Source organism: Pongo abelii, chromosome 11, assembly GCF_028885655.2.
Source record: "Pongo abelii isolate AG06213 chromosome 11, NHGRI_mPonAbe1-v2.0_pri, whole genome shotgun sequence".
Taxonomy (NCBI): domain Eukaryota; kingdom Metazoa; phylum Chordata; class Mammalia; order Primates; family Hominidae; genus Pongo; species Pongo abelii.
The window spans coordinates 17,781,763-17,808,000 of NC_071996.2; the positions used below are offsets into that span (position 1 = coordinate 17,781,763).

Below are 26,238 nucleotides of genomic sequence, written 5' to 3' on the forward strand. Positions count from 1 at the left end.
AAGAATTGATGATCTTTCCATATCAAAAATAAGTTTTGCTACTGAAAACAAATTTTCTAGTTTTTGGACATTAGTTTTTTAAAAAATGTTAATGGAGAAGTCAATTGATTATTTTCACTGATAAGAAAGTAGGAAATGTATAGGTGGGTCAGAGGCCACATTGTGGATACCATTATCCTTACTTTTGCGGAGAGGAACAGTTTGCTCCAAGTAGTTTCTCATTTCAATGTAAAGAGGTTTGAAAAATATGACATGCCATGATACACATTTAGTGATAATTTATTGATAAGTATTTTGTTCCTAGAGAAATAGTTCAGTATATTTCCCCTATTTCACCGTTACTACTGTTTCAAACATTATAAAGAGGAAATAAAAGTTATCACAATGGTAAATAATCTCATGATTTCTAAGAAAATCTCTATAAGTTGTATCTTATTTACCATTCATATTTTGAAACAAAAGGCTTCTTTTGTATTTATTTACACCACAGAAGTAACTGTGGTTTTGTGGAGGATCACTAGAAGTAGCATCAGCAGACCTGGGGAAAATCCTGCATCTTGTATATATTTTTTGACCTCTCCTTTTAAGAATCGCAATCTTAAATGAGTTCAGTATTGTATGTAGAAGTGCAATGCTTAGATACAGATGTGTACGGTGTAGAAGGGTACAGTGCTTAGATTTAACAGTTATAAATGTAATTCTTATAACTGAGTATAAAAATATTAGAAACGTAGAATATCAGTAAAACGTTCTTCAGTAAAAGAAACTTAAAGAACTTTGAGAAATTGCTTCTGTCCAAATATATGCATAGCTAAAGCTCTTAGGATGGTGTGGTTGATAGCTTAGATATCAGAGTGTAAACCTAATCTTAAAAATATAGTCAAATGTATTAATCTTATATTTTATGCCTCTGGGTTTTTTGTAACTCTGAGAAAGGCTTTTTTAATTCTGAGATTCTTAAAAATCCTCTAGTGATTTATTTTTCATCGTCTTTAAATAAATATTTAAACTTTTAGGAATTCAGGAGCAGATTCCTGAAAGTTTAAATATTTATTTAAAGACGATGAAAAATAAATCACTAGAGGAATTTACACTCTATTAAGTTTGAAGTTTTGTCTAACTTTTTTCCAGTTAAATATCTACTATGGGGATTCTTTCATTATACAAATACACGTTATTTTTTAATTTCAGAAGAAATCATGATATGTCAATCTATTGAGTGCTAACTAAAAGTTCCCTTTGTTTACTTAGCTTTCTCTTAGTTATAAGAAAGAAAAAGACCTCCTGCGTGAAAATAGTACGTTGCAGGAAGAAATTGCCATGCTAAGACTGGAGCTAGACACAATGAAACATCAGAGCCAGCTAAGAGAAAAGAAATATTTGGAGGAAATTGAAAGTGTGGAAGAAAAGAATGATAATCTTTTAAAGGCTCTACAATTGAATGAGCTCACCATGGATGACGATACCGCCGTGCTCGTCATTGACAACGGCTCTGGCGTGTGCAAGGCCGGCTTTGCGGGCGACGATGCCCCCCGGGCTGTCTTTCCTTCCATCGTGGGGCGCCCCAGGCACCAGGGCATGATGGGGGGCATGCATCAGAAGGAGTCCTATGTGGGCAACGAGGCCCAGAGCAAGAGAGGCATCCTGACCCTGAAGTACCCCATGGAGCACGGCATCATCACCAACTGGGACGACATGGAGAAGATCTGGCACCACACCTTCTACAATGAGCTGCGTGTGGCTCCCGAGGAGCACCCCATCCTGCTGACCGAGGCTCCCCTGAACCCCAAGGCCAACCGCGAGAAGATGACCCAGATCATGTTTGAGACCTTCAACACCCCAGCCATGTACGTGGCCATCCAGGCCGTGCTGTCGCTGTACACCTCTGGCCGTACTACTGGCATCGTGATGGACTCTGGTGATGGGGTCACCCACACTGTGTCCATCTATGAGGGGAATGCCCTCCCCCACACCACCCTGCGCCTAGACCTGGCTGGCCGGGAACTGACTGACTACCTCATGAAGATCCTCACCGAGCGTGGCTATAGGTTCACCACCACGGCTGAGCGGGAAATTGTGCGTGACATCAAAGAGAAGCTGTGCTATGTTGCCCTGGACTTCGAGCAGGAGATGGCCACGGCGGCCTCCAGCTCCTCCCTAGAGAAGAGCTACGAGCTGCCTGATGGCCAGGTCATCACCATCGGCAACGAACGGTTCCGCTGCCCTGAGGCGCTCTTCCAGCCTTGCTTCCTGGGCATGGAATCCTGTGGCATCCACGAAACTACCTTCAACTCCATCATGAAGTCTGATGTGGACATCCGCAAAGATCTGTACACCAACACAGTGCTGTCTGGCGGCACCACCATGTACCCTGGCATCGCCCACAGGATGCAGAAGGAGATTGCTGCCCTGGCGCCTAGCACGATGAAGATTAAGATCATTGCTCCTCCCAAGCGCAAGTACTCCGTGTGGGTCGGTGGCTCCATCCTGGCCTCGCTGTCCACCTTCCAGCAGATGTGGATCAGCAAGCAGGAGTATGATGAGTCAGGCCCCTCCATTGTCCACCGCAAATGCTTCTAGGTGGACTCTGACTTAGTTGCGTTACACCCTTTCTTTACCAAACCAAACTTCTCAGAAAACAACATGAGATTGGCATGGCTTTATTTGTTTTCTTGTTTCATTTTTTGTTTTGTTTTTTATTGGCTTGACTCAGGATTTAAAAACTGGAATGGTGAAGGTGACAGCAGTCAGTTGGAGCGAGCTTCCCCCAAAGTTCTACAATGTGGCCGAGGACTTTGACTGTACATTGTTCTTCTTTTCAATAGTCATTCCAAATATGGTGAGATGCATTGTTTCAGGAAGCCCCTTGCCCTGCTAAAAGCCACTCCACTTCTCTCTAAGGAGAATGGCCCAGTCCTCTCCCTAGTTCACACAGGGGAGGTGATAGCATTGCTTTCGTGCAAATTACGTAATGCAAAACTTTTTGAATCTTCGCCATAATACTTTTTAATTTTGTTTTATTTTGAATGATCAGCCTTCGTGGCCCCCCTTTTTTGTACCCCAACTTTGGGTGTATGAAGACTTTTGGTCTCCCTGAGAGTGGCTTGAGGCAGCCAGGACTTACCTGTACTCTGACTTCAGGAGAGTTGGATAAAAGTGCACACCTTAAAAAAAATTGAATGAGGAAGCACAGTATTTCAGTACAGTGGACAGCTTAGCATGTTGACAACTGAGAATAAAATTCTCAGTTCTGAACTGGACAATGTAAGACACAACAAAGAAACACTGGAAATGGAAATTCAATTACGTCATTGTAGGCTGGCTGCTGCTCTACATGATTGTGACCAAAGTCAGAGAGCTGAAAGAGACTTCTTTCCAGAGAACAAGACATGAACAGGTTTATTTACAGAAGACAATGAATTCTCATTTATCTCACCTAAAAGAGAACAGATTCTTTCTCAACAAGTCTAATGTAGACAGTAAAATCAACAGGCTAAAAATTAAGCTCCATGAAACAAGATAAAACTCTGAGAGAAAAGATGGGGCAGGCCGCCATTTTTCCCATTCAGGCAACTTAGTCATTCCAGCCTGTGGGCTTTGGAGAATACAAACCAACCAGGGACAGAAGAGATCCTACAGCACAGCATAGCTGCTTTACCAGATCATGGCCAGACTGCTTCTGTAAGCAGGCCCCTGATCCTGTTCCACCTCACTGGACAGGATCTCCCAACTGGGGCCTCCAGCTACCCCCACCAGCATTCCTTGGCCAATGGAAATGTGAAATGTTCCTGGGACAGAGCTCCCAGAGAGAGGGGCAGGCCCCCACCTTTGCTGTTTGGGTGACTAGCTGTTCTGGCCTGCGGGCTTTGGAGAGCCCAAGCTGACAAGGGGTGGAAGAGGTGCCTCAGCACAGCACAGCCACGCTACAAAAACGTGGCCAGACTTGTTTACATCAGTCCCTGACCACATTTCTAGTCAGCGGGTGAAGTCTTTATCAACCAGGGTCTCTGGCTACCTTGACTGCTGTTCTCTGGCCAACAGAGGTCTCAGGCTTCCCTGAGTCAGAGCTCCCAGGGAGAGGACCAGATTGTCATCTTTGCTCTTTGGGCGACCCAGCCATTTCAGCCTTAGGGCTTCAGAGTGTCTGAGGCGACCAGGGGCTGAAGTGAACCCCCAGCACAGCACGGCTGCTCTATAAAAACGTGGCCAGACTTTTTTTTAAAGCAAGTCCCTGTTCTTGTTCCTCCTGACTAAGTAAGACTTCTCAACTTGCCTCCAGCCACATCTTATAGGTGTGTTCAGATTGGCAACAGGTTCGTACCTCAGTGGTATAGAGTTTCCAGAGGAAGGGGCAGGCTATCATCTTCCCTGGAAAATACGAGGCAATTAGGGACTGGAGGGGACCCCCAGCATACCACAGCAGCCCTACAGAAAAGTGGCCGGACTCTCTACTTGATGGACAGGTCCTCCTGGCCTGGGTCTCTAGCCCGCCCACCACCGGAGCTATCAAGCCAGTAGCAACTCAGCAGTTCCTTGGACAGAGCTTCCAGGAGCAAATGAAATCCTTTCTGCCACTGCCTCTGCAGTGAACTGCCCTTCCTACCCTCAGAATATATATCAAGGGAGCAAAGACCCTAAGTGCCCTATCATCACCTCCAATAAGCTGAAGTTGACTCAAAGAACAAGCCAGTCCATCTCCCACAGGTACCACACACCCTCCACTACTCATCACCAGACAGGGAACCCTGGCTTGGGCCCACAGCACAGACCCTCCATCCTGGGCTGATTACACTAAGTGATTGCTAACTCACATGTCTCTGGGATGGAGCTCCCAGGAGACAAGCAAAAGTGGTGGAGCAGCAAGTCAGGTGATGTGGAGCCCAGAGGGCAGGGACAGCTATCTCTCTAGGGTCCACTTGCCCTTGTGAGACACTTTATCCCAGCACTTTAGGAATGCTGAGGTCAGACCAGCCACATCTCATGTGCAAGATTCCCCAGCAGAGATCAGGTCCAAGAGTTCCCTTTTTAAAAAAGGAGACTTGCTTAAAAAAAGAAGTCTAGCCATGTTTGTGTAGAGCAGCTGTGCTGTGCTGGGGGTTCACTTTTGAGAGAGTTCTCCTCTGAGACCTGATCTCTGGAGGCTGGGCAGTCTTGCACTTGAGATGGGGCCAGTCTGATCTCAGCACTCCTTAGTCTGCTTGCCTCTCCCAGGGCCCCAGCCTGGCCACACCTGCTTACAGGGCACTCTCGGATGCCCACACCATAGCTTCCATGCTAGTGGACCGTACCATATCAGTGGAGAGCTGCAGCAAGGTGGCCCCTACAGCCACGCATCAGCCTGCACATTGCCTCTCCATACGGCAGCCCTTTATATGGAAACTTCCTACATCACTTTGCTGTGTGTGTTTACACAGGTGGGTTTTGCTGTACTTGCCCTGACAGCACACGGGAGTGCAGCACACACCCCAACCCACGTCAACTGCCATTAAAGAAAAGAAATTTCAGCCCAGAATTTCATGTCCAGCAAAATTAAGCATCATAATTGAAGGAGAAATAAGATCCTTTTCAGACAAGCAAATTCTGAGTGAATTCGGTATCACCAGATCTACCTTACGAGAGCTCCTGAAGGAAGCACTAAATATGGAAAGAAAAGACCATCACCAGCCACTAAAAAAATGCACTGAAGTACACAGTGCAGTGATGCTAAAAACCAACCACATATGTAAGTCGGCAAAACAACCAGCTGACAGCATGATGACAGGATAAAATCCACACATACCATTACTAACCTTAAATGTAAATGGGCTAAATTCTCCCATTGAAAGACACGGGGCAAGCCGGATAAAGAACCAAGACCCACTGGAGTATGCCGTCTTCAAGCAACCCATCTCACGTGCAGTGCCATATATAGGCTCAAAATAAAGGAATGGAGAAAAATATTTCAAGCAAATGGAAAACAGAAAAAAGCAGGTGTTGCACTCCTAGTTTCTGACAAAACAGACTATACCAATAAAGATAAAAAAAGAGAAGGACATTACAAAGGTGGTCCTGACCTTTGATAAATCTCATTATTGCTTGATACCAACCTGGGCTATTTTTATTGCCCAAACCAATAGGATAATTTGCTGAGGTTGTGGAGCTTCTCCCCTGCAGAGTCCCTGATCTCCCAAAATTTGGTTGAGATGTAAGATTGATTTTGCTGTACAACTCCTTTTTTGAAGTTTTACTCATTTCCAACAAGGAAGGCAAGTTTTCCTGCTTCCATGATGAAAGAGAGCAGGCACCTCCTTTCCTGAGTTTCAGCTTGCTTCTGACAGGGAAGGTGAGTGTAAGTTTTTCCACCTTCTAAGATGGCAGAGAACAATCACCAGCCTGAGCCTTATTTCCAGGTAAGTAGCTGAATTAGAGTTTTGTCTTAAAATTTTTCCTTAATGACTAAAATTTAAGATGACCCACCAGGTGCTTTTAATTTCTCCTTACCATTAGAACACTCAGTAATCATATGAATTGTGCATGTTTGTTTTGCTTAACTCTTTTTGTTTATGTTTGGGGTTTTATTGTTGTTTCACTTTTCTCCCATCTCTTCCTGACTTGGTCAAATCCAAAGGAATGTTCCAAATTGTGGGGAGCAAGGCATCTGAATTGGCTAAAACTCCTGTGGCTGCAAAAAAACAAAAAAACAGAAAACAAAACAAAAAACAAAAAGCAAAACAAAAAAACAAAACAGAAAACAAAACAAAAAACAAAAAGCAAAACAAAAAAACAAAAAAACAAACAAAAACAAAAACAAAAAAACAAAAAAACCCCCCAAAACCAAAAAACAAACAAACAAAAATCCAGTTGGAAATTTTTTAAAACTTTTTTTAAATTTTTAAATTTTATTATTATACTTTAAGTTTTAGGATACTTGTGCACAACGTGCAGGTTTGTTACATATGTATACATGTGCCATGTTGGTGTGCTGCACCCATTAACTCGTCATTTAACATTAGGTATATCTCCTAATGCTATCCCTCCCCCTCCCCCACCCCACAACAGTCCCTGGTGTGTTATGTTCCCCTTCCTGTGTCCATGTGTTCTCATTGTTCAGTTCCTACCTACGAGTGAGAACATGTGGTGTTTGGTTTTCTGTTCTTGTGTTAGTTTGCTGAGAATGATGGTTTCCAGCTTCATCCATGTCCCTGCAAAGGACATGAACTCATCCTTTTTTATGGCTGCATAGCATTCCATAGTGTATATATGCCACATTATCCAGTCTATCATTCATGGGCATTTGGGTTGGTTCCAAGTGTTTGCTGTTGTGAACTGTGCCACAGTAAACATACGTGTGCATGTGTCTTTCTATTAGAATGATTTATTATTTTTTCAGTATATACCCAGTAATGGGATTACTGGGTCAAATGTATTTCTAGTTGTAGATCCTTGAGGAATTGTCACACTGTCTTCACAATGGTTGAACTAATTTATACTCCCACCAAGAGTAAAAGCATTCCTATTTCTCCACATCCTCTCCAGCATCTGTTGTTTCCTGAGCTTTTAATGATGGCCATTCTAAGTGGCGTGAGATTGTATCTCATTGTGGTTTTGATTTCCATTTCTCTAATGACCAGTGATGATGTGCTTTGCTTCATGTGTTCTTTGGCTGCATAAATGCCTTCTTTAGGAAGTGTCTGTTCATATGTTTTGCCCATTTTTTAATGGGGTTTTTTTTTTCTTGTAAATTTGTTTAAGTTCTTTGTAGATCCTGCATATTAGCCCTTTGTCAGATGGATAGATTGCAAAAATTTTCTCCCATTCTGTGGGTTGCCTGTTCACTCTGATGATAGTTTCTTTTGCTCTGCAGACACTTTTTAGCTTAATTAGATCCCATTTGTCAATTTTGGCTTTTGTTGCCATTGCTTTCGGTGTTGTAGTGATGAAGTCTCTGCCCATGCCTATGTCCTGAATGGTATTGCCTAACACAAGGACATTTCTGTGCCTGAGTGCCATACCACCCAAAGTGATTGATAGATTCAGTGCTATCCCCATCAAGCTACCATTGACTTTCTTCACAAAATTAGAAAAACTACTCTAAATTTCATATGGAAACAAAAAACAGTCCGCATAGCCAAGACAATCCTAAGCAAAAAGAACAAAGCTGGAGGCATCACAGTACCTGACTTCAAACTATTCTACAAGGCCACAGTAACGTAAACAGCATGGTGCTGGTACCAAACCAGGATACAGACCAATGGAACAGAACAGAGGCCACAGAAATGACACCACACATGTAAAACAACCAGATCTTTGACAAAACTGACAAAAGTAAGCACTGGGGGAAGGATTGCCTATTTAATAAATGGTGTTAGGAAAACTGGCTAGCCATATGCAGAAAACTGAAACTGGGCCACTTCCTTACACTTTTTACAAAAATTAACTTAAGAAGGATGAAAGAGTTAAACGTTAGACCCAAAAGCAAAAAACCTAGAAGAAAACGTAGGCCACCAACCTCGGGGGAAATGCACTTGTAGTGAAATGCATGGTACAAACATGCATTCCCTACTTCCTTGAGTGGGTGAGGTTGGTGTCTGGTACCCCTGCTCCAAATGGACCCTTACAGATGTGGCTGGTTGCTCTTTGAGCCAGCTTGGCCTTGCCCGGCATGCACAAGCTTCAGTGCAACAACTGTCCTATAAATGGAGCCACAGAGAGGAAACGAGCAGCAGGCTCAGGAGCAGGGTGTGCGCTGCCTTTGGGGCTCCAGTCCATGCCTCAGGGCTCGTATGGCACTGCGGGCTTCTTGGTTGCCAAGAGGCAGACAACAGGCCGTCTTGAGGAGGACTTTATATTCAAGCGCAGAAAGCAGCCAGGATAACCATCCAGGGAACTCGGCCTGCTGTGACCCTGGCCAGACTCAGAATTTGTGCCAAGGCAGGACAAGCTCACTCGGAGCAGCGTGTCAGTAGCTGGGGCCTATGCATGCGAGGCAAGGCCAAGCTGGCTCAAAGAGCAACCAGCCACCTCTGCAAGGGTGTGCCAGGAGCAGGTGGACCATCCAGCAACCTCAGCTACTCAAGGAAGCTGGGATGGCCAGGTTCCAACAGCCTGAGTGGCTGACTCCTGATGGCTGATGGAGCAGAGGCCTTAGGAAAAGCAGATGGCCCTGTGATCCTACCTTTAGGGTGGAAGTACTGATGTGCCATGTCCGGCAGCAAGTGAGGTTGGTGGCTGTTCCACCGGCTCCTGGCACACCCTCGCAGAGGTGACTGGTTGCTCTTTGAGCCAGCTTGGCCTTGCCCAGCATGCACAAGCCTCAGTGCAACAACTGTGCTACAAATGGAGGCACAGAGAGGAACGAGCAGCAGGCTCAGGAGCAGCGTGTGCGCTGCCTTTGGGGCTCCAGTCCATGCCTCGGGTCGTATGGCACTGTGGGCTTCTTGGTTGCCTAGAAGCAGACCACAGGCCGTCTTGAGGAGGACTTTATGTTCAAGTGCAGAAAGCAGCCAGGATTACCATCCAGGGGGGCCTTATGTAGCCCTGGCCATAACTTGCAGAGGTGGCTGGTTGCTCTTTGAGCCAGCTTGGCCTCCCTGGCATGCACAGGCCCCAGGTACTAACACGCTGCTCTGAGTGAGCTTGTTCTGCCTTGGCTGCCACCTAATTGCTGATGGAGCAGAGGCCTTAAGAAAAGCAGATGGTCTGTGGCCCACCTTTAGGGTAGAAGAACTGATGTACCATGTCCGGCCGCTAGTGGGTGAGTGGTACAGCTGCCCCTGGCACACCCTTGCAGAGGTGGCTGGTTGCTCTTTGAGCCAGCTTGGCCTTGCCCGGCATGCACAAGCCTCAGTGCAACAACTGTGCTACAAATGGAGCTGCAGAGAGGAAATGAGCAGCAGGCTCAGGAGCAGGGTGTGTGCTGCCTTTGGGGCTCCAGTCCATGCCTCGGGTCGTATGGCACTGTGGGCTTCTTGGTTGCCAAGACGCAGACCACAGGCTGTCTTGAGGAAGACTTTATGTTCAAGTGCAGAAAGCAGCCAGGATTACCATCCAGCGGACTCGGCCTTCTGTGGCCCTGGCCAGACTTAGAATTTGTGTCAAGGCAGGGGAAGCTCACTCGGAGCAGCGTGTTAGTACCTGGGGCCTGTGCATGCCAGGCAAGGCCAAGCTGGCTCAAAGAGCAACCAGCCACCTCTGCAAGGGTGCGCCTGGACCAGTTGGTCCAGCCACCAACCTCACCCACTGAAGGAAGCAGGGATGGCCAGGTTCCAACAGCCTGAGTGGCTGCCACCTGAGGGCTGATGGAGCAGAGGCCTGAGGAAAATCAGATGGCACATTTAAGTCTTTAATGGATCTTAAGTTAATTTTTCTATAAAGCAGATGTCACCAGTCCATGCCTCAGAGCTCGTATGGCACTGCGGACCACAGAAGGCTGAGTCCCCTGGGTGGCAATCCTGGCTGCTTTCTGCACTTGAACATAAAGTCCTCCTCAAGATGGCCTGTGGTCTGCCTCTTGGCCCTACCTTTAGGGTAGAAGAACTGATGTACCACGTCCAGCAGCGAGTGAGGTTGGTGGCTGGTCTGGCTGCCCCTGGCTCACCCTTGCAGAGGTGGCTGGTTGCTCTTTGAGCCAGCTTGGCCTTGCCCGGCATGCACAAGCCTCAGTGCAACTACTGTGCTGCAAACGGAGCCACAGGAAATGAGCAGCAGGCTGAGGAACAGGGTGTGCGCTGCCTTTGGGACTCCAGTCCATGCCTCAAGGGTCGTATGGCACTGCGGACTTCTTGGTTGCCAAGAGGCAGACCACAGGCCATCTTGAGGTGGACTTCACGTTCACGTGCAGGAACCATCCAAGGGACTCGGCCTTCTGTGGCCCTGGCCAGACTCCGAATTTGTGCCAAGGCAGGATAAGCTCACTTGGAGCAGCGTGTCAGTAGCTGGGGCCTATGCATGCCAGGCAAGGCCAAGCTGGCTGAAAGAGCAACCAGCCACCTCTGCAAGGGTGTGCCAGGAGCAGGTGGACCAGCCAGCAACCTCAGCTATTCAAGGAAGCTGGGATGGCCAGGTTCCAACAGCCTGAGTGGCTGACTCGGGATGGCTGATGGAGCAGAAACCTGAGGAAAAGCAGATGGCACTGGGGCCCTACCTGTAGGGTAGAAGAACTGATTTAGCCTGACCGGCAGCAAGTGAGGTTGGTGGCTGTTCCACTGGCTCCTGGCACACCCTTGCAGAGGTGACTGGTTGCTCTTTGAGCCAGCTTGGCCTTGCCCGGCATGCACAAGCCTCAGTGCAACTACTGTGCTACAAATGGAGCCATACAGAGAAAAGGAGCAGCAGGCGCAGGAGCAGTGTGTGTGCTGCCTTTGGGGCTCCAGTCCATGCCTCGGGTCATATAGCACTGCGGGCTTCTTGGTTGCCTAGAGGCAGAACACAGGCTGTCTTGAGGAAGACTTTATGTTCAAGTGCAGAAAGCAGCCAGGATTACCACCCAGGGGACTCGGCCTTCTGTAGCCCTGGCCATACCTTGCAGAGGTGGCTGGTTGCTCTTTGAGCCAGCTTGGCCTCCCTGGCATGCACAGGCCCCAGGTACTAACACGCTGCTCCGAGTGAGCTTGTCCTGCCTTGGCTGCCACCTAATTGCTGATGGAGCAGAGGCCTTAGGAAAAGCAGATGGTCTGTGGCCCACCTTTAGGGTAGAAGAACTGATGTACCATGTCCGGCCGCTAGTGGGTGAGTGGTACAGCTGCTCCTGGCACACCCTTGCAGAGGTGGCTGGTTGCTCTTTGAGCCAGCTTGGCCTTGCCCGGCATGCACAAGCCTCAGTGCAACAACTGTGCTACAAATGGAGCTGCAGAGAGGAAATGAGCAGCAGGCTCAGGAGCAGGGTGTGTGCTGCCTTTGGGGCTCCAGTCCATGCCTCGGGTCGTATGGCACTGCGGGCTTCTTGGTAGCCAAGAGGCAGACCACAGGCCGTCTTGAGGAAGACTTTATGTTCAAGTGCAGAAAGCAGCCAGGATTACCATCCAGCGGACTCGGCCTTCTGTGGCCCTGGCCAGACTTAGAATTTGTGTCAAGGCAGGAGAAGCTCACTCGGAGCAGCGTGTTAGTACCTGGGGCCTGTGCATGCCAGGCAAGGCCAAGCTGGCTCAAAGAGCAACCAGCCACCTCTGCAAGGGTGCGCCTGGACCAGTTGGTCCAGCCACCAGCCTCACCCACTGAAGGAAGCAGGGATGGCCAGGTTCCAACAGCCTGAGTGGCTGCCACCTGAGGGCTGATGGAGCAGAGGCCTTAGGAAAAGCAGACGGTCCTGTGGCCCTACCTTTAGGGTAGAAGTATTGATGTGCCATGTTCGGCAGCAAGTGAGGTTGGTGACTGGTGGACCTGCTCCTGGCACACCCTTGCAGAGGTGACTGGTTGCTCTTTGAGCCAGCTTGGCCTTGCCCGGCATGCACAAGCCTCAGTGCAGTTACTGTGCTACAAATGGAACCAGAGACAGGAAACAAGCAGCAGGCTGAGGAGCAGGGTATGCGCTGCCTTTGGGACTCCAGTCCATGCCTCAGGGCTCGTATGCCACTGCTGGATTTTGGTTGCCAAGAGTCAGACAACAGGCCGTCTTGAGGAGACCTTTATGTTCAAGTGCAGAAAGCAGCCAGGATTACCATCCAAGGGACTTGGCCTTCTGTGGCTCTGGTGAGACTGAGAATTTGTGCCAACGCTGGACAAGCTCACTTGGAGCAGCGTGTCAGTAGCTGGGGCCTATGCATGCCAGGCAAGGCCAAGCTGGCTCAGAGAGCAACCAGCCACCTCTGCAAGGGTGTGCCAGGAGCAGGTGGACCATCCAGCAACCTCAGCTACTCAAGGAAGCTGAGATGGCCAGGTTCCAACAGCCTGAGTGGCTGACTCGGGATGGCTGATGGAGCAACCTGAGGAAAAGCAGATGGCACTGGGGCCCTACTTGTAGGTTAGAAGAACTGACGTACCATGTCTGGCCGCTAGTGGTTGAGTGGTACACCTGCTCCTGGCACACCCTTGCAGAGGTGGCTGGTTGCTCTTTGAGCTAGCTTGGCCTTGCCTGGCATGCACAAGCCTCAGTGCAACAACTGTGCTACAAATGGAGCCATATAGAGAAAAGGAGCAGCAGGCTCAGGAACAGGGTGTGCTCTGCCTTTGGGGCTCCAGTTCATGCCTCAGGGCTCGTAATGCACTGCGGGCTTCTTGGTTGCCAAGAGGCAGACAACAGGCCGTCTTGAGGAGGACTTGATGTCAAGTGCAGAAAGCAGCCAGGATAACCATCCAGCGGACTCGGCCTTCTCTGACCCTGGCCAGACTTAGAATTTGTGCCAAGGCAGGATAAGCTCACTTAGAGCAGCGTGTCAGTAGCTGGGGCCTACGCATGCCAGGCAAGGCCAAGCTGGCTCAAAGAGCAACCAGCCACCTCTGCAAGGGTGTGCCAGGAGCAGGTGGACCATCCAGCAACCTCAGCTATTCAAGGAAGCTGGGATGGCCAGGTTCCAACAGCCTGAGTGGTGCCTCCTGATGGCTGATGGAGCAGAGGCCTTAGGAAAAGCAGATGGCCCTGTGGCCCTACCTTTAGGGTAGAAGTACTGATGTGCCATGTCCGGCAGCAAGTGAGGTTGGTGGCTGGTGCAGCGGCTCCTGGCACACCCTTGCAGAGGTGACTGGTTGCTCTTTGAGCCAGCTTGGCCTTGCCCGGCATGCACAAGCCTCAGTGCAACAACTGTGCTACAAATGGAGGCACAGAGAGGAAACGAGCAGCAGGCTCAGAAGCAGCGTGTGCGCTGCCTTTGGGGCTCCAGTCCATGCCTCGGGTCGTATGGCACTGCGGGCTTCTTGGTTGCCAAGAGGCAGACCACAGGCCGTCTTGAGGAAGACTTTATGTTCAAGTGCAGAAAGCAGCCAGGATTACCATCCAGGGGACTCGGCCTTCTGTGGCCCTGGCCAGACTTAGCATTTGTGTCAAGGCAGGGGAAGCTCACTCGGAGCAGCGTGTTAGTACCTGGGGCCTGTGCATGCCAGGCAAGGCCAAGCTGGCTCAAAGAGCAACCAGCCACCTCTGCAAGGGTGCGCCTGGACCAGTTGGTCCAGCCACCAACCTCACCCACTGAAGGAAGCAGGGATGGCCAGGTTCCAACAGCCTGAGTGGCTGCCACCTGAGGGCTGATGGAGCAGAGGCCTGAGGAAAATCAGATGGCACATTTAAGTCTTTAATGGATCTTAAGTTAATTTTTCTATAAAGCAGATGTCACCAGTCCATGCCTCAGAGCTCGTATGGCACTGCGGACCACAGAAGGCTGAGTCCCCTGGGTGGCAATCCTGGCTGCTTTCTGCACTTGAACATAAAGTCCTCCTCAAGATGGCCTGTGGTCTGCCTCTTGGCCCTACCTTTAGGGTAGAAGAACTGATGTACCACGTCCAGCAGCGAGTGAGGTTGGTGGCTGGTCTGGCTGCCCCTGGCTCACCCTTGCAGAGGTGGCTGGTTGCTCTTTGAGCCAGCTTGGCCTTGCCCGGCATGCACAAGCCTCAGTGCAACTACTGTGCTGCAAACGGAGCCACAGGAAATGAGCAGCAGGCTGAGGAACAGGGTGTGCGCTGCCTTTGGGACTCCAGTCCATGCCTCAAGGGTCGTATGGCACTGCGGACTTCTTGGTTGCCAAGAGGCAGACCACAGGCCATCTTGAGGTGGACTTCACGTTCACGTGCAGGAACCATCCAAGGGACTCGGCCTTCTGTGGCCCTGGCCAGACTCCGAATTTGTGCCAAGGCAGGATAAGCTCACTTGGAGCAGCGTGTCAGTAGCTGGGGCCTATGCATGCCAGGCAAGGCCAAGCTGGCTGAAAGAGCAACCAGCCACCTCTGCAAGGGTGTGCCAGGAGCAGGTGGACCAGCCAGCAACCTCAGCTATTCAAGGAAGCTGGGATGGCCAGGTTCCAACAGCCTGAGTGGCTGACTCGGGATGGCTGATGGAGCAGAAACCTGAGGAAAAGCAGATGGCACTGGGGCCCTACCTGTAGGGTAGAAGAACTGATTTAGCCTGACCGGCAGCAAGTGAGGTTGGTGGCTGTTCCACTGGCTCCTGGCACACCCTTGCAGAGGTGACTGGTTGCTCTTTGAGCCAGCTTGGCCTTGCCCGGCATGCACAAGCCTCAGTGCAACTACTGTGCTACAAATGGAGCCATACAGAGAAAAGGAGCAGCAGGCGCAGGAGCAGTGTGTGTGCTGCCTTTGGGGCTCCAGTCCATGCCTCGGGTCATATAGCACTGCGGGCTTCTTGGTTGCCTAGAGGCAGAACACAGGCTGTCTTGAGGAAGACTTTATGTTCAAGTGCAGAAAGCAGCCAGGATTACCACCCAGGGGACTCGGCCTTCTGTAGCCCTGGCCATACCTTGCAGAGGTGGCTGGTTGCTCTTTGAGCCAGCTTGGCCTCCCTGGCATGCACAGGCCCCAGGTACTAACACGCTGCTCCGAGTGAGCTTGTCCTGCCTTGGCTGCCACCTAATTGCTGATGGAGCAGAGGCCTTAGGAAAAGCAGATGGTCTGTGGCCCACCTTTAGGGTAGAAGAACTGATGTACCATGTCCGGCCGCTAGTGGGTGAGTGGTACAGCTGCTCCTGGCACACCCTTGCAGAGGTGGCTGGTTGCTCTTTGAGCCAGCTTGGCCTTGCCCGGCATGCACAAGCCTCAGTGCAACAACTGTGCTACAAATGGAGCTGCAGAGAGGAAATGAGCAGCAGGCTCAGGAGCAGGGTGTGTGCTGCCTTTGGGGCTCCAGTCCATGCCTCGGGTCGTATGGCACTGCGGGCTTCTTGGTAGCCAAGAGGCAGACCACAGGCCGTCTTGAGGAAGACTTTATGTTCAAGTGCAGAAAGCAGCCAGGATTACCATCCAGCGGACTCGGCCTTCTGTGGCCCTGGCCAGACTTAGAATTTGTGTCAAGGCAGGAGAAGCTCACTCGGAGCAGCGTGTTAGTACCTGGGGCCTGTGCATGCCAGGCAAGGCCAAGCTGGCTCAAAGAGCAACCAGCCACCTCTGCAAGGGTGCGCCTGGACCAGTTGGTCCAGCCACCAGCCTCACCCACTGAAGGAAGCAGGGATGGCCAGGTTCCAACAGCCTGAGTGGCTGCCACCTGAGGGCTGATGGAGCAGAGGCCTTAGGAAAAGCAGACGGTCCTGTGGCCCTACCTTTAGGGTAGAAGTATTGATGTGCCATGTTCGGCAGCAAGTGAGGTTGGTGACTGGTGGACCTGCTCCTGGCACACCCTTGCAGAGGTGACTGGTTGCTCTTTGAGCCAGCTTGGCCTTGCCCGGCATGCACAAGCCTCAGTGCAGTTACTGTGCTACAAATGGAACCAGAGACAGGAAACAAGCAGCAGGCTGAGGAGCAGGGTATGCGCTGCCTTTGGGACTCCAGTCCATGCCTCAGGGCTCGTATGCCACTGCTGGATTTTGGTTGCCAAGAGTCAGACAACAGGCCGTCTTGAGGAGACCTTTATGTTCAAGTGCAGAAAGCAGCCAGGATTACCATCCAAGGGACTTGGCCTTCTGTGGCTCTGGTGAGACTGAGAATTTGTGCCAACGCTGGACAAGCTCACTTGGAGCAGCGTGTCAGTAGCTGGGGCCTATGCATGCCAGGCAAGGCCAAGCTGGCTCAGAGAGCAACCAGCCACCTCTGCAAGGGTGTGCCAGGAGCAGGTGGACCATCCAGCAACCTCAGCTACTCAAGGAAGCTGAGATGGCCAGGTTCCAACAGCCTGAGTGGCTGACTCAGGATGGCTGATGGAGCAACCTGAGGAAAAGCAGATGGCACTGGGGCCCTACTTGTAGGTTAGAAGAACTGATGTACCATGTCTGGCCGCTAGTGGTTGAGTGGTACACCTGCTCCTGGCACACCCTTGCAGAGGTGGCTGGTTGCTCTTTGAGCCAGCTTGGCCTTGCCTGGCATGCACAAGCCTCAGTGCAACAACTGTGCTACAAATGGAGCCATATAGAGAAAAGGAGCAGCAGGCTCAGGAACAGGGTGTGCTCTGCCTTTGGGGCTCCAGTTCATGCCTCAGGGCTCGTAATGCACTGCGGGCTTCTTGGTTGCCAAGAGGCAGACAACAGGCCGTCTTGAGGAGGACTTGATGTCAAGTGCAGAAAGCAGCCAGGATAACCATCCAGCGGACTCGGCCTTCTCTGACCCTGGCCAGACTTAGAATTTGTGCCAAGGCAGGATAAGCTCACTTAGAGCAGCGTGTCAGTAGCTGGGGCCTACGCATGCCAGGCAAGGCCAAGCTGGCTCAAAGAGCAACCAGCCACCTCTGCAAGGGTGTGCCAGGAGCAGGTGGACCATCCAGCAACCTCAGCTATTCAAGGAAGCTGGGATGGCCAGGTTCCAACAGCCTGAGTGGTGCCTCCTGATGGCTGATGGAGCAGAGGCCTTAGGAAAAGCAGATGGCCCTGTGGCCCTACCTTTAGGGTAGAAGTACTGATGTGCCATGTCCGGCAGCAAGTGAGGTTGGTGGCTGGTGCAGCGGCTCCTGGCACACCCTTGCAGAGGTGACTGGTTGCTCTTTGAGCCAGCTTGGCCTTGCCCGGCATGCACAAGCCTCAGTGCAACAACTGTGCTACAAATGGAGGCACAGAGAGGAAATGAGCAGCAGGCTCAGAAGCAGCGTGTGCGCTGCCTTTGGGGCTCCAGTCCATGCCTCGGGTCGTATGGCACTGCGGGCTTCTTGGTTGCCAAGAGGCAGACCACAGGCCGTCTTGAGGAAGACTTTATGTTCAAGTGCAGAAAGCAGCCAGGATTACCATCCAGGGGACTCGGCCTTCTGTGGCCCTGGCCAGACTTAGCATTTGTGTCAAGGCAGGGGAAGCTCACTCGGAGCAGCGTGTTAGTACCTGGGGCCTGTGCATGCCAGGCAAGGCCAAGCTGGCTCAAAGAGCAACCAGCCACCTCTGCAAGGGTGCGCCTGGACCAGTTGGTCCAGCCACCAACCTCACCCACTGAAGGAAGCAGGGATGGCCAGGTTCCAACAGCCTGAGTGGCTGCCACCTGAGGGCTGATGGAGCAGAGGCCTGAGGAAAATCAGATGGCACATTTAAGTCTTTAATGGATCTTAAGTTAATTTTTCTATAAAGCAGATGTCACCAGTCCATGCCTCAGAGCTCGTATGGCACTGCGGACCACAGAAGGCTGAGTCCCCTGGGTGGCAATCCTGGCTGCTTTCTGCACTTGAACATAAAGTCCTCCTCAAGATGGCCTGTGGTCTGCCTCTTGGCCCTACCTTTAGGGTAGAAGAACTGATGTACCACGTCCAGCAGCGAGTGAGGTTGGTGGCTGGTCTGGCTGCCCCTGGCTCACCCTTGCAGAGGTGGCTGGTTGCTCTTTGAGCCAGCTTGGCCTTGCCCGGCATGCACAAGCCTCAGTGCAACTACTGTGCTGCAAACGGAGCCACAGGAAATGAGCAGCAGGCTGAGGAACAGGGTGTGCGCTGCCTTTGGGACTCCAGTCCATGCCTCAAGGGTCGTATGGCACTGCGGACTTCTTGGTTGCCAAGAGGCAGACCACAGGCCATCTTGAGGTGGACTTCACGTTCACGTGCAGGAACCATCCAAGGGACTCGGCCTTCTGTGGCCCTGGCCAGACTCCGAATTTGTGCCAAGGCAGGATAAGCTCACTTGGAGCAGCGTGTCAGTAGCTGGGGCCTATGCATGCCAGGCAAGGCCAAGCTGGCTGAAAGAGCAACCAGCCACCTCTGCAAGGGTGTGCCAGGAGCAGGTGGACCAGCCAGCAACCTCAGCTATTCAAGGAAGCTGGGATGGCCAGGTTCCAACAGCCTGAGTGGCTGACTCGGGATGGCTGATGGAGCAGAAACCTGAGGAAAAGCAGATGGCACTGGGGCCCTACCTGTAGGGTAGAAGAACTGATTTAGCCTGACCGGCAGCAAGTGAGGTTGGTGGCTGTTCCACTGGCTCCTGGCACACCCTTGCAGAGGTGACTGGTTGCTCTTTGAGCCAGCTTGGCCTTGCCCGGCATGCACAAGCCTCAGTGCAACTACTGTGCTACAAATGGAGCCATACAGAGAAAAGGAGCAGCAGGCGCAGGAGCAGTGTGTGTGCTGCCTTTGGGGCTCCAGTCCATGCCTCGGGTCATATAGGACTGCGGGCTTCTTGGTTGCCTAGAGGCAGAACACAGGCTGTCTTGAGGAAGACTTTATATTCAAGTGCAGAAAGCAGCCAGGATTACCACCCAGGGGACTCGGCCTTCTGTAGCCCTGGCCATACCTTGCAGAGGTGGCTGGTTGCTCTTTGAGCCAGCTTGGCCTCCCTGGCATGCACAGGCCCCAGGTACTAACACGCTGCTCCGAGTGAGCTTGTCCTGCCTTGGCTGCCACCTAATTGCTGATGGAGCAGAGGCCTTAGGAAAAGCAGATGGTCTGTGGCCCACCTTTAGGGTAGAAGAACTGATGTACCATGTCCGGCCGCTAGTGGGTGAGTGGTACAGCTGCTCCTGGCACACCCTTGCAGAGGTGGCTGGTTGCTCTTTGAGCCAGCTTGGCCTTGCCCGGCATGCACAAGCCTCAGTGCAACAACTGTGCTACAAATGGAGCTGCAGAGAGGAAATGAGCAGCAGGCTCAGGAGCAGGGTGTGTGCTGCCTTTGGGGCTCCAGTCCATGCCTCGGGTCGTATGGCACTGCGGGCTTCTTGGTAGCCAAGAGGCAGACCACAGGCCGTCTTGAGGAGGACTTGATGTTAAGTGCAGAAAGCAGCCAGGATAACCATCCAGCGGACTCGGCCTTCTCTGACCCTGGCCAGACTTAGAATTTGTGCCAAGGCAGGATAAGCTCACTTAGAGCAGCGTTTCAGTAACTGGGGCCTGTGCATGCCAGGCAAGGCCAAGCTGGCTCAAAGAGCAACCAGCCACCTCTGCAAGGGTGTGCCAGGAGCAGGTGGACCATCCAGCAACCTCAGCTACTGAAGGAAGCTGGGATGGCCAGGTTCCAACAGCCTGAGTGGCTGCCTCCTGATGGCTGATGGAGCAGAGGCTTTAGGAAAAGCAGATGGCCCTGTGGCCCTACCTTTAGGGTAGAAGTACTGATGTGCCATGTCCGGCAGCAAGTGAGGTTGGTGGCTGGTGCAGCGGCTCCTGGCACACCCTTGCAGAGGTGACTGGTTGCTCTTTGAGCCAGCTTGGCCTTGCCCGGCATGAACAAGTCTCAGTGCAACAACTGTGCTACAAATGGAGGCACAGAGAGGAAACGAGCAGCAGGCTCAGGAGCAGCGTGTGCGCTGCCTTTGGGGCTCCAGTCCATGCCTCGGGTCGTATAGCATTGCAGGCTTCTTGGTTGCCTAGAGGCAGACCACAGGCCGTCTTGAGGAGGACTTTATGTTCAAGTGCAGAAAGCAGCCAGGATTACCATCCAAGGGACTCGGCCTTCTGTAGCCCTGGCCATACCTTGCAGAGGTGGCTGGTTGCCCTTTGAGCCAGCTTGGCCTCCCTGGCATGCACAGGCCCCAGGTACTAACACGCTGCTCTGAGTGAGCTTGTCCTGCCTTGGCTGCCACCTAATTGCTGATGGAGCAGAGGCCTTAAGAAAAGCAGATGGCACTGTGTCCCACCTTTAGGGTAGAAGAACTGATATGCCATGTCCGGCTGCTAGTGGGTGAGTGGTACAGCTGCTCCTGGCACACCCTTGCAGAGGTGGCTGGTTGCTCTTTGAGCCAGCTTGGCCTTGCCCGGCATGCACAAGCCTCAGTGCAACAACTGTGCTACAAATGGAGCTGCAGAGAGGAAATGAGCAGCAGGCTCAGGAGCAGGGTGTGTGCTGCCTTTGGGGCTCCAGTCCATGCCTCGGGTCGTATGGCACTGCGGGCTTCTTGGTAGCCAAGAGGCAGACCACAGGCCGTCTTGAGGAGGACTTTATGTTCAAGTGCAGAAAGCAGCCAGGATTACCATCCAGGGGACTCGGCCTTCTGTGGCCCTGGCCAGACTTAGAATTTGTGTCAAGGCAGGAGAAGCTCACTCGGAGCAGCGTGTTAGTACCTGGGGCCTGTGCATGCCAGGCAAGGCCAAGCTGGCTCAAAGAGCAACCAGCCACCTCTGCAAGGGTGCGCCTGGACCAGTTGGTCCAGCCACCAACCTCACCCACTGAAGGAAGCAGTGATGGCCAGGTTCCAACAGCCTGAGTGGCTGCTACCTGATGGCTGATGGAGCAGAGGCCTTAGGAAAAGCAGATGGTCCTGTGGCCCTACCTTTAGGGTAGAAGTATTGATGTGCCATGTTCGGCAGCAAGTGAGGTTGGTGGCTGGTGCACCGGCTCCTGTCGCACTGTTGCAGAGGTGACTGGTTGCTCTTTGAGCCAGCTTGGCCTTGCCCGGCATGCACAAGCCTCAGTGCAAATATTGTGCTACACATGGAGCCACAGAGAGGAAACGAGCAGCAGGCTGAGGAACAGGGTGTGCGCTGCCTTTGGGACTCCAGTCCATGTCTCAGGGTTTGTATGGCATTGCGGGCTTCTCGGTTGCCAAGAGGCTGACTACAGGTCTTGGGGAGGACTTTATATTCAAGTGCAGAAACCAGCCAGGATTACCACCCAGTAGATCTGCCTTCTGTGGCCCTGGCCAGACTTAGAATTTGGGCCAAGGCAGGAGAAGCTTTCTCAGAGTAGCTTGTCAGTAGATGGGGCCTGTCCATGCCAGGGAAGGCCAAGCTGGCTCAGAGATCAACTAGTCACCTCTGCACGGGTGCTCCTGGGGTCTGGAGGTTGGTGGCTCCTGCGTGGGGCCTCGAAGCCCATATTTTCCTTTTGTACTGCCCTCGCAGAGGTTTCCCAAGAGGCTCTGCCTCTGTTGCATGCTTCTGCCTGGAAACAGTGGGAGGTAGTTTTGCAGACTGGAAGTCTTCACCAGTGGTTAAGCATCAGCTTCTTGATGCTGACCTTGTGATAGCGAGTTCTCATGAGATCTGCTTATATAACAGGGTGTGGCACCTCTTTCCTCTCTCTGTCTTGCTCCTTCTCCTGCTGTATGAAGCATCTCCTTGCCCCTTGGTCTGTAGTATGATTGGGAGGCACCTGAGTCCTCACAGAAGCAGAAGCCACTATGCTTCCTTTGCAGCCTGCAGAAGTGTGAGCCAATGAAACCTCTTTTCTTTATGATCATACAGAAACTTAGTTCTGTGAAGCTGAGCTATAAAATGCCTTCAAGGCCTTTTCCCTATGAAATGCCTTCAAGGCCTTTTCCCCATTGTCTTGGCAAGCGGCACTCAGCTTCTTTTCATGCAAGTATCTGAATCCTGTGTGAATTTTTTCCCTGAAAATGGACTTTTCTTCTTTTACCACATTGCCAGGCTGTGACACAGATAGCTGACAATGTAGAAGCAGGTTCAGAAGTGGGTAAAAGACAGAGATCGGGAGAGTTGGGAAAGCTTAAAAGACAGCAAGATGAGGAAAAGCTTGGACCACTGTAGAGAATTGTTAAATACTTGTGATCAGAAGGCTGACAGAAGGTTGGACAGTGAAGGCCAGACTTAAAAGTTCTTGGATGAAAATCAGGAATTTCCTGTGAATAGGAGCCAAAGCTACATTTGATTGGCCCAACAGAGGCTGCACAGTGACCCTGCCCTGGAGATCTGTGAAACTATGAACTGGGGGGTGATGATTTAGGATGTGTCTTGTGGAATGAACATCTAGGCAGCATAGCTCAAGAGGTGTCCCGTCTGCGTTGAACAGCCTGTGTTATTATGTATGACCTAAGAAATGACCTCAAGTTGGAACTTCTATTTAAATGAGAAGTGGAGCTCAAAAATTTGGAAAATTTGCAGCCTAGTTAAGTGGTCAAAAAGAAAGGCTGATTTTCAGGGGGAAAATTCAATAAGGCTTAGAGTATTTGTGTAAAAAGGAGCTTAGTGCAAGTATCCAAGACAAAGGGTAAAAGGCCTTGAAGGCATTTCAGAGACCTTTGCAGTAGCCTTTGCTGTCACAGGCCCTGGGGCCTAGCAGAGAAGAATGGTTTCCTGGGCCAGCTCCATGGCCCTGCTGCTGTGTGCATCCTCAGGACACTGCTGCCTGCATCCCTGCAGCCCCAGCTCCAGCCATGGCTGAATGATGCACAGGTACAGCTTGGGTCACTGCTTCAGAGGTGGCTCCAAGCCTTGATGGCTTCCACATAGTGTTAAGCCAGCAGGTGCACAGAACAAGAGACTAGAGGCTTGGGAGCCTCTGTCTGGACTCCAGAGGATGTACAGAAAAGCCTGGGTGTCCAGGCAGTAGCCTTTCCAAGAGGCTCATGGAGAAGCTCTACTAGGTCAGCAAAGAAGGGCCATGTAGGTTTGAAGCCCCCTCACAGGGAGGCTCCATTCTCCAAACCCCAGATTCATAGACCCACCAACAGCTTGCACTCTCAGTGTGGAAAAGCTACATGCATTCAACAGCCCTGTCCATGAGAGGCAGCTGTGGATGCTGAACGCTGCAAAGCCACAGGTGCAGATCTGCCCAAGGCCTTGGGAGCCCAGCCCTCACAGCCGTGTGCCATGGATGTGGGACAAGGATTCAAAAAGGATGATTTTGGAGCTGTTGGATTGAATGACTGGCCTGCTGGGTTTTGGATGTTCATGTATCCTGTGAGTCCCATGTGTGTTTTGTTTTTCTTTCTGGCATTTTTTTTTTCTACTGGCTGGGAATGCTTACCCATTGCCTGTACAATCATTGTGCCTTGGAAGTAGTTAACTTGCTTTATAATTCAGAAACTCAGGGGCAGATAGGACTGTAGCCTTGTCTCAGATGAGACTTTGGGCTTTGGACATTTAAGTAAATGCTGGAATTTTGTAAGATTTGGGGGACTGTAGGGAAGGTATCATTGTATTTTGCAATATGAGAAAGAGGAGATTTGGGGGACCAGGGACAGAATAATATAATTTGGCTCTGTGTCCCTACCAAAACTCATGTGGAATTGTAATGGGCAAAGTTAAAGGTGGGGACTGGTGGAAGGTGATTTAATCATGGTGGAGAGTGGAGTTTGGAAGGTGGGGGTGGTGGGGAGCATTGGGGGGGATTGTGTTGGGGTTGTGGGGAAAGGCAGAGGTGGGGGGCAGATTCTTCACAAATGGTTAAACACCATCTTTGTAATGCTGTCCTTCTGATAGTGAGTTTGCTTCATGATTTAGGAGCTTTGAGATTGGATGAATACTGGCCTGCTGGGTTTTGGATGTGCATTGGGCCTGTGGTCCCTTTTGTGTTATTTTTCTGGGAAATTTCTTCCCTTTGGAGTGAGAAACCTTACCCAGTGCCTGTACCATTATTGTACCTTAAAAGAACTCCATTTTAAGTTCAGGGACTCATAGGCAGAAGAGACTGTAGCCTTGTATCAGATAAAACTTTGAACTTTTTATATTTGAGTTAATGCTGGAATGAGTTAAGGCTTTTGGAAACATTTGAAAACGCACGACTGTATTTTACTCTGTGAGAATGACATGAGATTCGGGGGGAGGGGGTCAAGGTCAGAATAATATGGTTTGGCTGGGTTTCCCTAGAAAAACTCATGTGGAATTGCAATCCCGAATGTTGGAGGTGGAGCCTGGTGGTAGGTGATTTAATCACGGATGGGAGGTGGGTGGGTTGGAGGGAAAAAGGGGTGGGTAGGGAGATGAGGAGTAAGCTGGCTGTAGGGTGGTGGGAGGGTGGGGGTAGTAGGAAGGAGGAGTGGCCTGCTGCAGAGGCAGAGGCTCATGGAAAACCTCTACTAGGACAGTCCACCTGTGGCTTTGCAGGGTGTAGCCCCCATGGCTGCTGTCATGGGCTGGGCTGGTGTTGAGCCGCCAGCTTTTCCATACTGAAGGTGCGAGCTGTTGATGGGTCTATGAATCTGGGGTCTAGAGGATGGTGGCCTCCTGCATAGGGGCTCCAAGCCCATATTTTTCTTCTGCACTGCCATAGTACAGGTTTTCCAAGAGGCTCAGGCTCTGCCTCAGGCTTCTGTCTGGAAACAGTAGGGCTTGGAGGTGGGTTGGGGGTGGATCCTTCACCAATGATTAAGCACCATCTTCTTGATGCTGACCTCGTGATAGTGAGTTCTCATGAACTTCCTCATAGTGTTAAGCCACTGGTTGGATGGAGCATGAGACTAGGGGCTTGGGAGCCTCTGTATAGATTTTGGAGGATGTATGGAAATGTCTGGGTGTCCAGGCAAAAGCCTTCCTAAAAGGCAGAACCTCATAAGAAACCTCTACTAGGGCAGTGCAGAAGGAAAATATGGGGTTGGAGCCCCTACACTGGAGGCCACCATCATGAAGACCACAGATTCATAGACCCCGCAACAGCTTGTACCGTCAGTGGGGAAAAGCTACAGGCACTCAACACCAGCCCAGCTCATGAAGACAGCCATGGGGCATAAACCCTGCACAGGTGCAGAGCTGCCCAAGGCCTTGGGAGCCCAGCCCTTACATCCCTGTGCCCTGGATGTGGCACAAGCTTTCAAAAAGGGTAATTTTGGAGCTGTAGGATTGAATGACTGGCCTTCTGGGTTTGGAGTTTCATGGGGCCTGTAAGTCCTTACTGTGTTTTGTTCTTTCTGGCAAAATTATTCCTTTTGGCTGGGAATGCTTACCCATTGCCTGTATAAGCATTGTACCTTGGAAGTAGTTTACTTTCTTTATATTTCAGAGGCTCATGAGCCTAAGGGTCTGCAGCCTTGTGTTAGGTGAGACTTTAAGCTTTGAACATTTGTATAAATGATGAAATGATATAAGACTTCCGGGAACTGTAGGGAAAGCTATCATTGCAGTTTGCAATGTGAGAAGGACATGAGATTTGGGGAGCCAGGGACAGACAAATAAAATTTAGCTCTGTGTCCCTACCAAAATTCATGTGGAATTGTAATGGGGAATGTTAAAGGTGGGGCCTGGTGGAAGGTGATTTAATCATGGTGGAGAGTGGGGGTTGGAAGGTGGGGGATAGGGAGAATGGGGAGATTATGTTAGGGGTGAGGGGTGAAAAGTGATGGTGGCAGGTGGATCCTTCACAAATGATTAGATAAAATCTCCTTATTTCTGTCCTTGTGATAGTGAGTTCTCTTCATGATTTTGGAGCAGTGAGATGGAATGGATACTGGCCTGCTGGGTTTTGGACTTGCACTGGGCCTGTGGTCCCATCTGTGTTATTTTGCTGGGAAATTTCTTCCCGTTGGACTGAGAAAGCTTACCCAATGGTTGTACCATCATTGTATCTTGAAAGAAAAGAACACCCTTTTAAATTCAGGGACTCATAG

General features: G+C 50.9%; 1 protein-coding gene across 3 annotated transcripts in view; it reads left to right on the forward strand.

The window, feature by feature from the left end:
- Positions 1-8,918, forward strand: part of POTEI (POTE ankyrin domain family member I) — a 56,308-nt gene extending 47,390 nt beyond the window's left edge. For 2 of the 3 annotated variants that reach the window (XM_024243685.3, XM_054549119.2), the window contains one exon: positions 1,252-8,918. In XM_024243685.3, coding sequence (XP_024099453.3) covers positions 1,252-2,580 — 1,329 coding nt within the window. In that variant the 3' untranslated portion in view covers positions 2,581-8,918. The remainder of the gene's footprint in view (positions 1-1,251) is intronic. The other variant, XM_054549120.2, reaches the window with a different exon arrangement.
- The last annotated feature ends 17,320 nt before the right edge of the window (positions 8,919-26,238 follow it).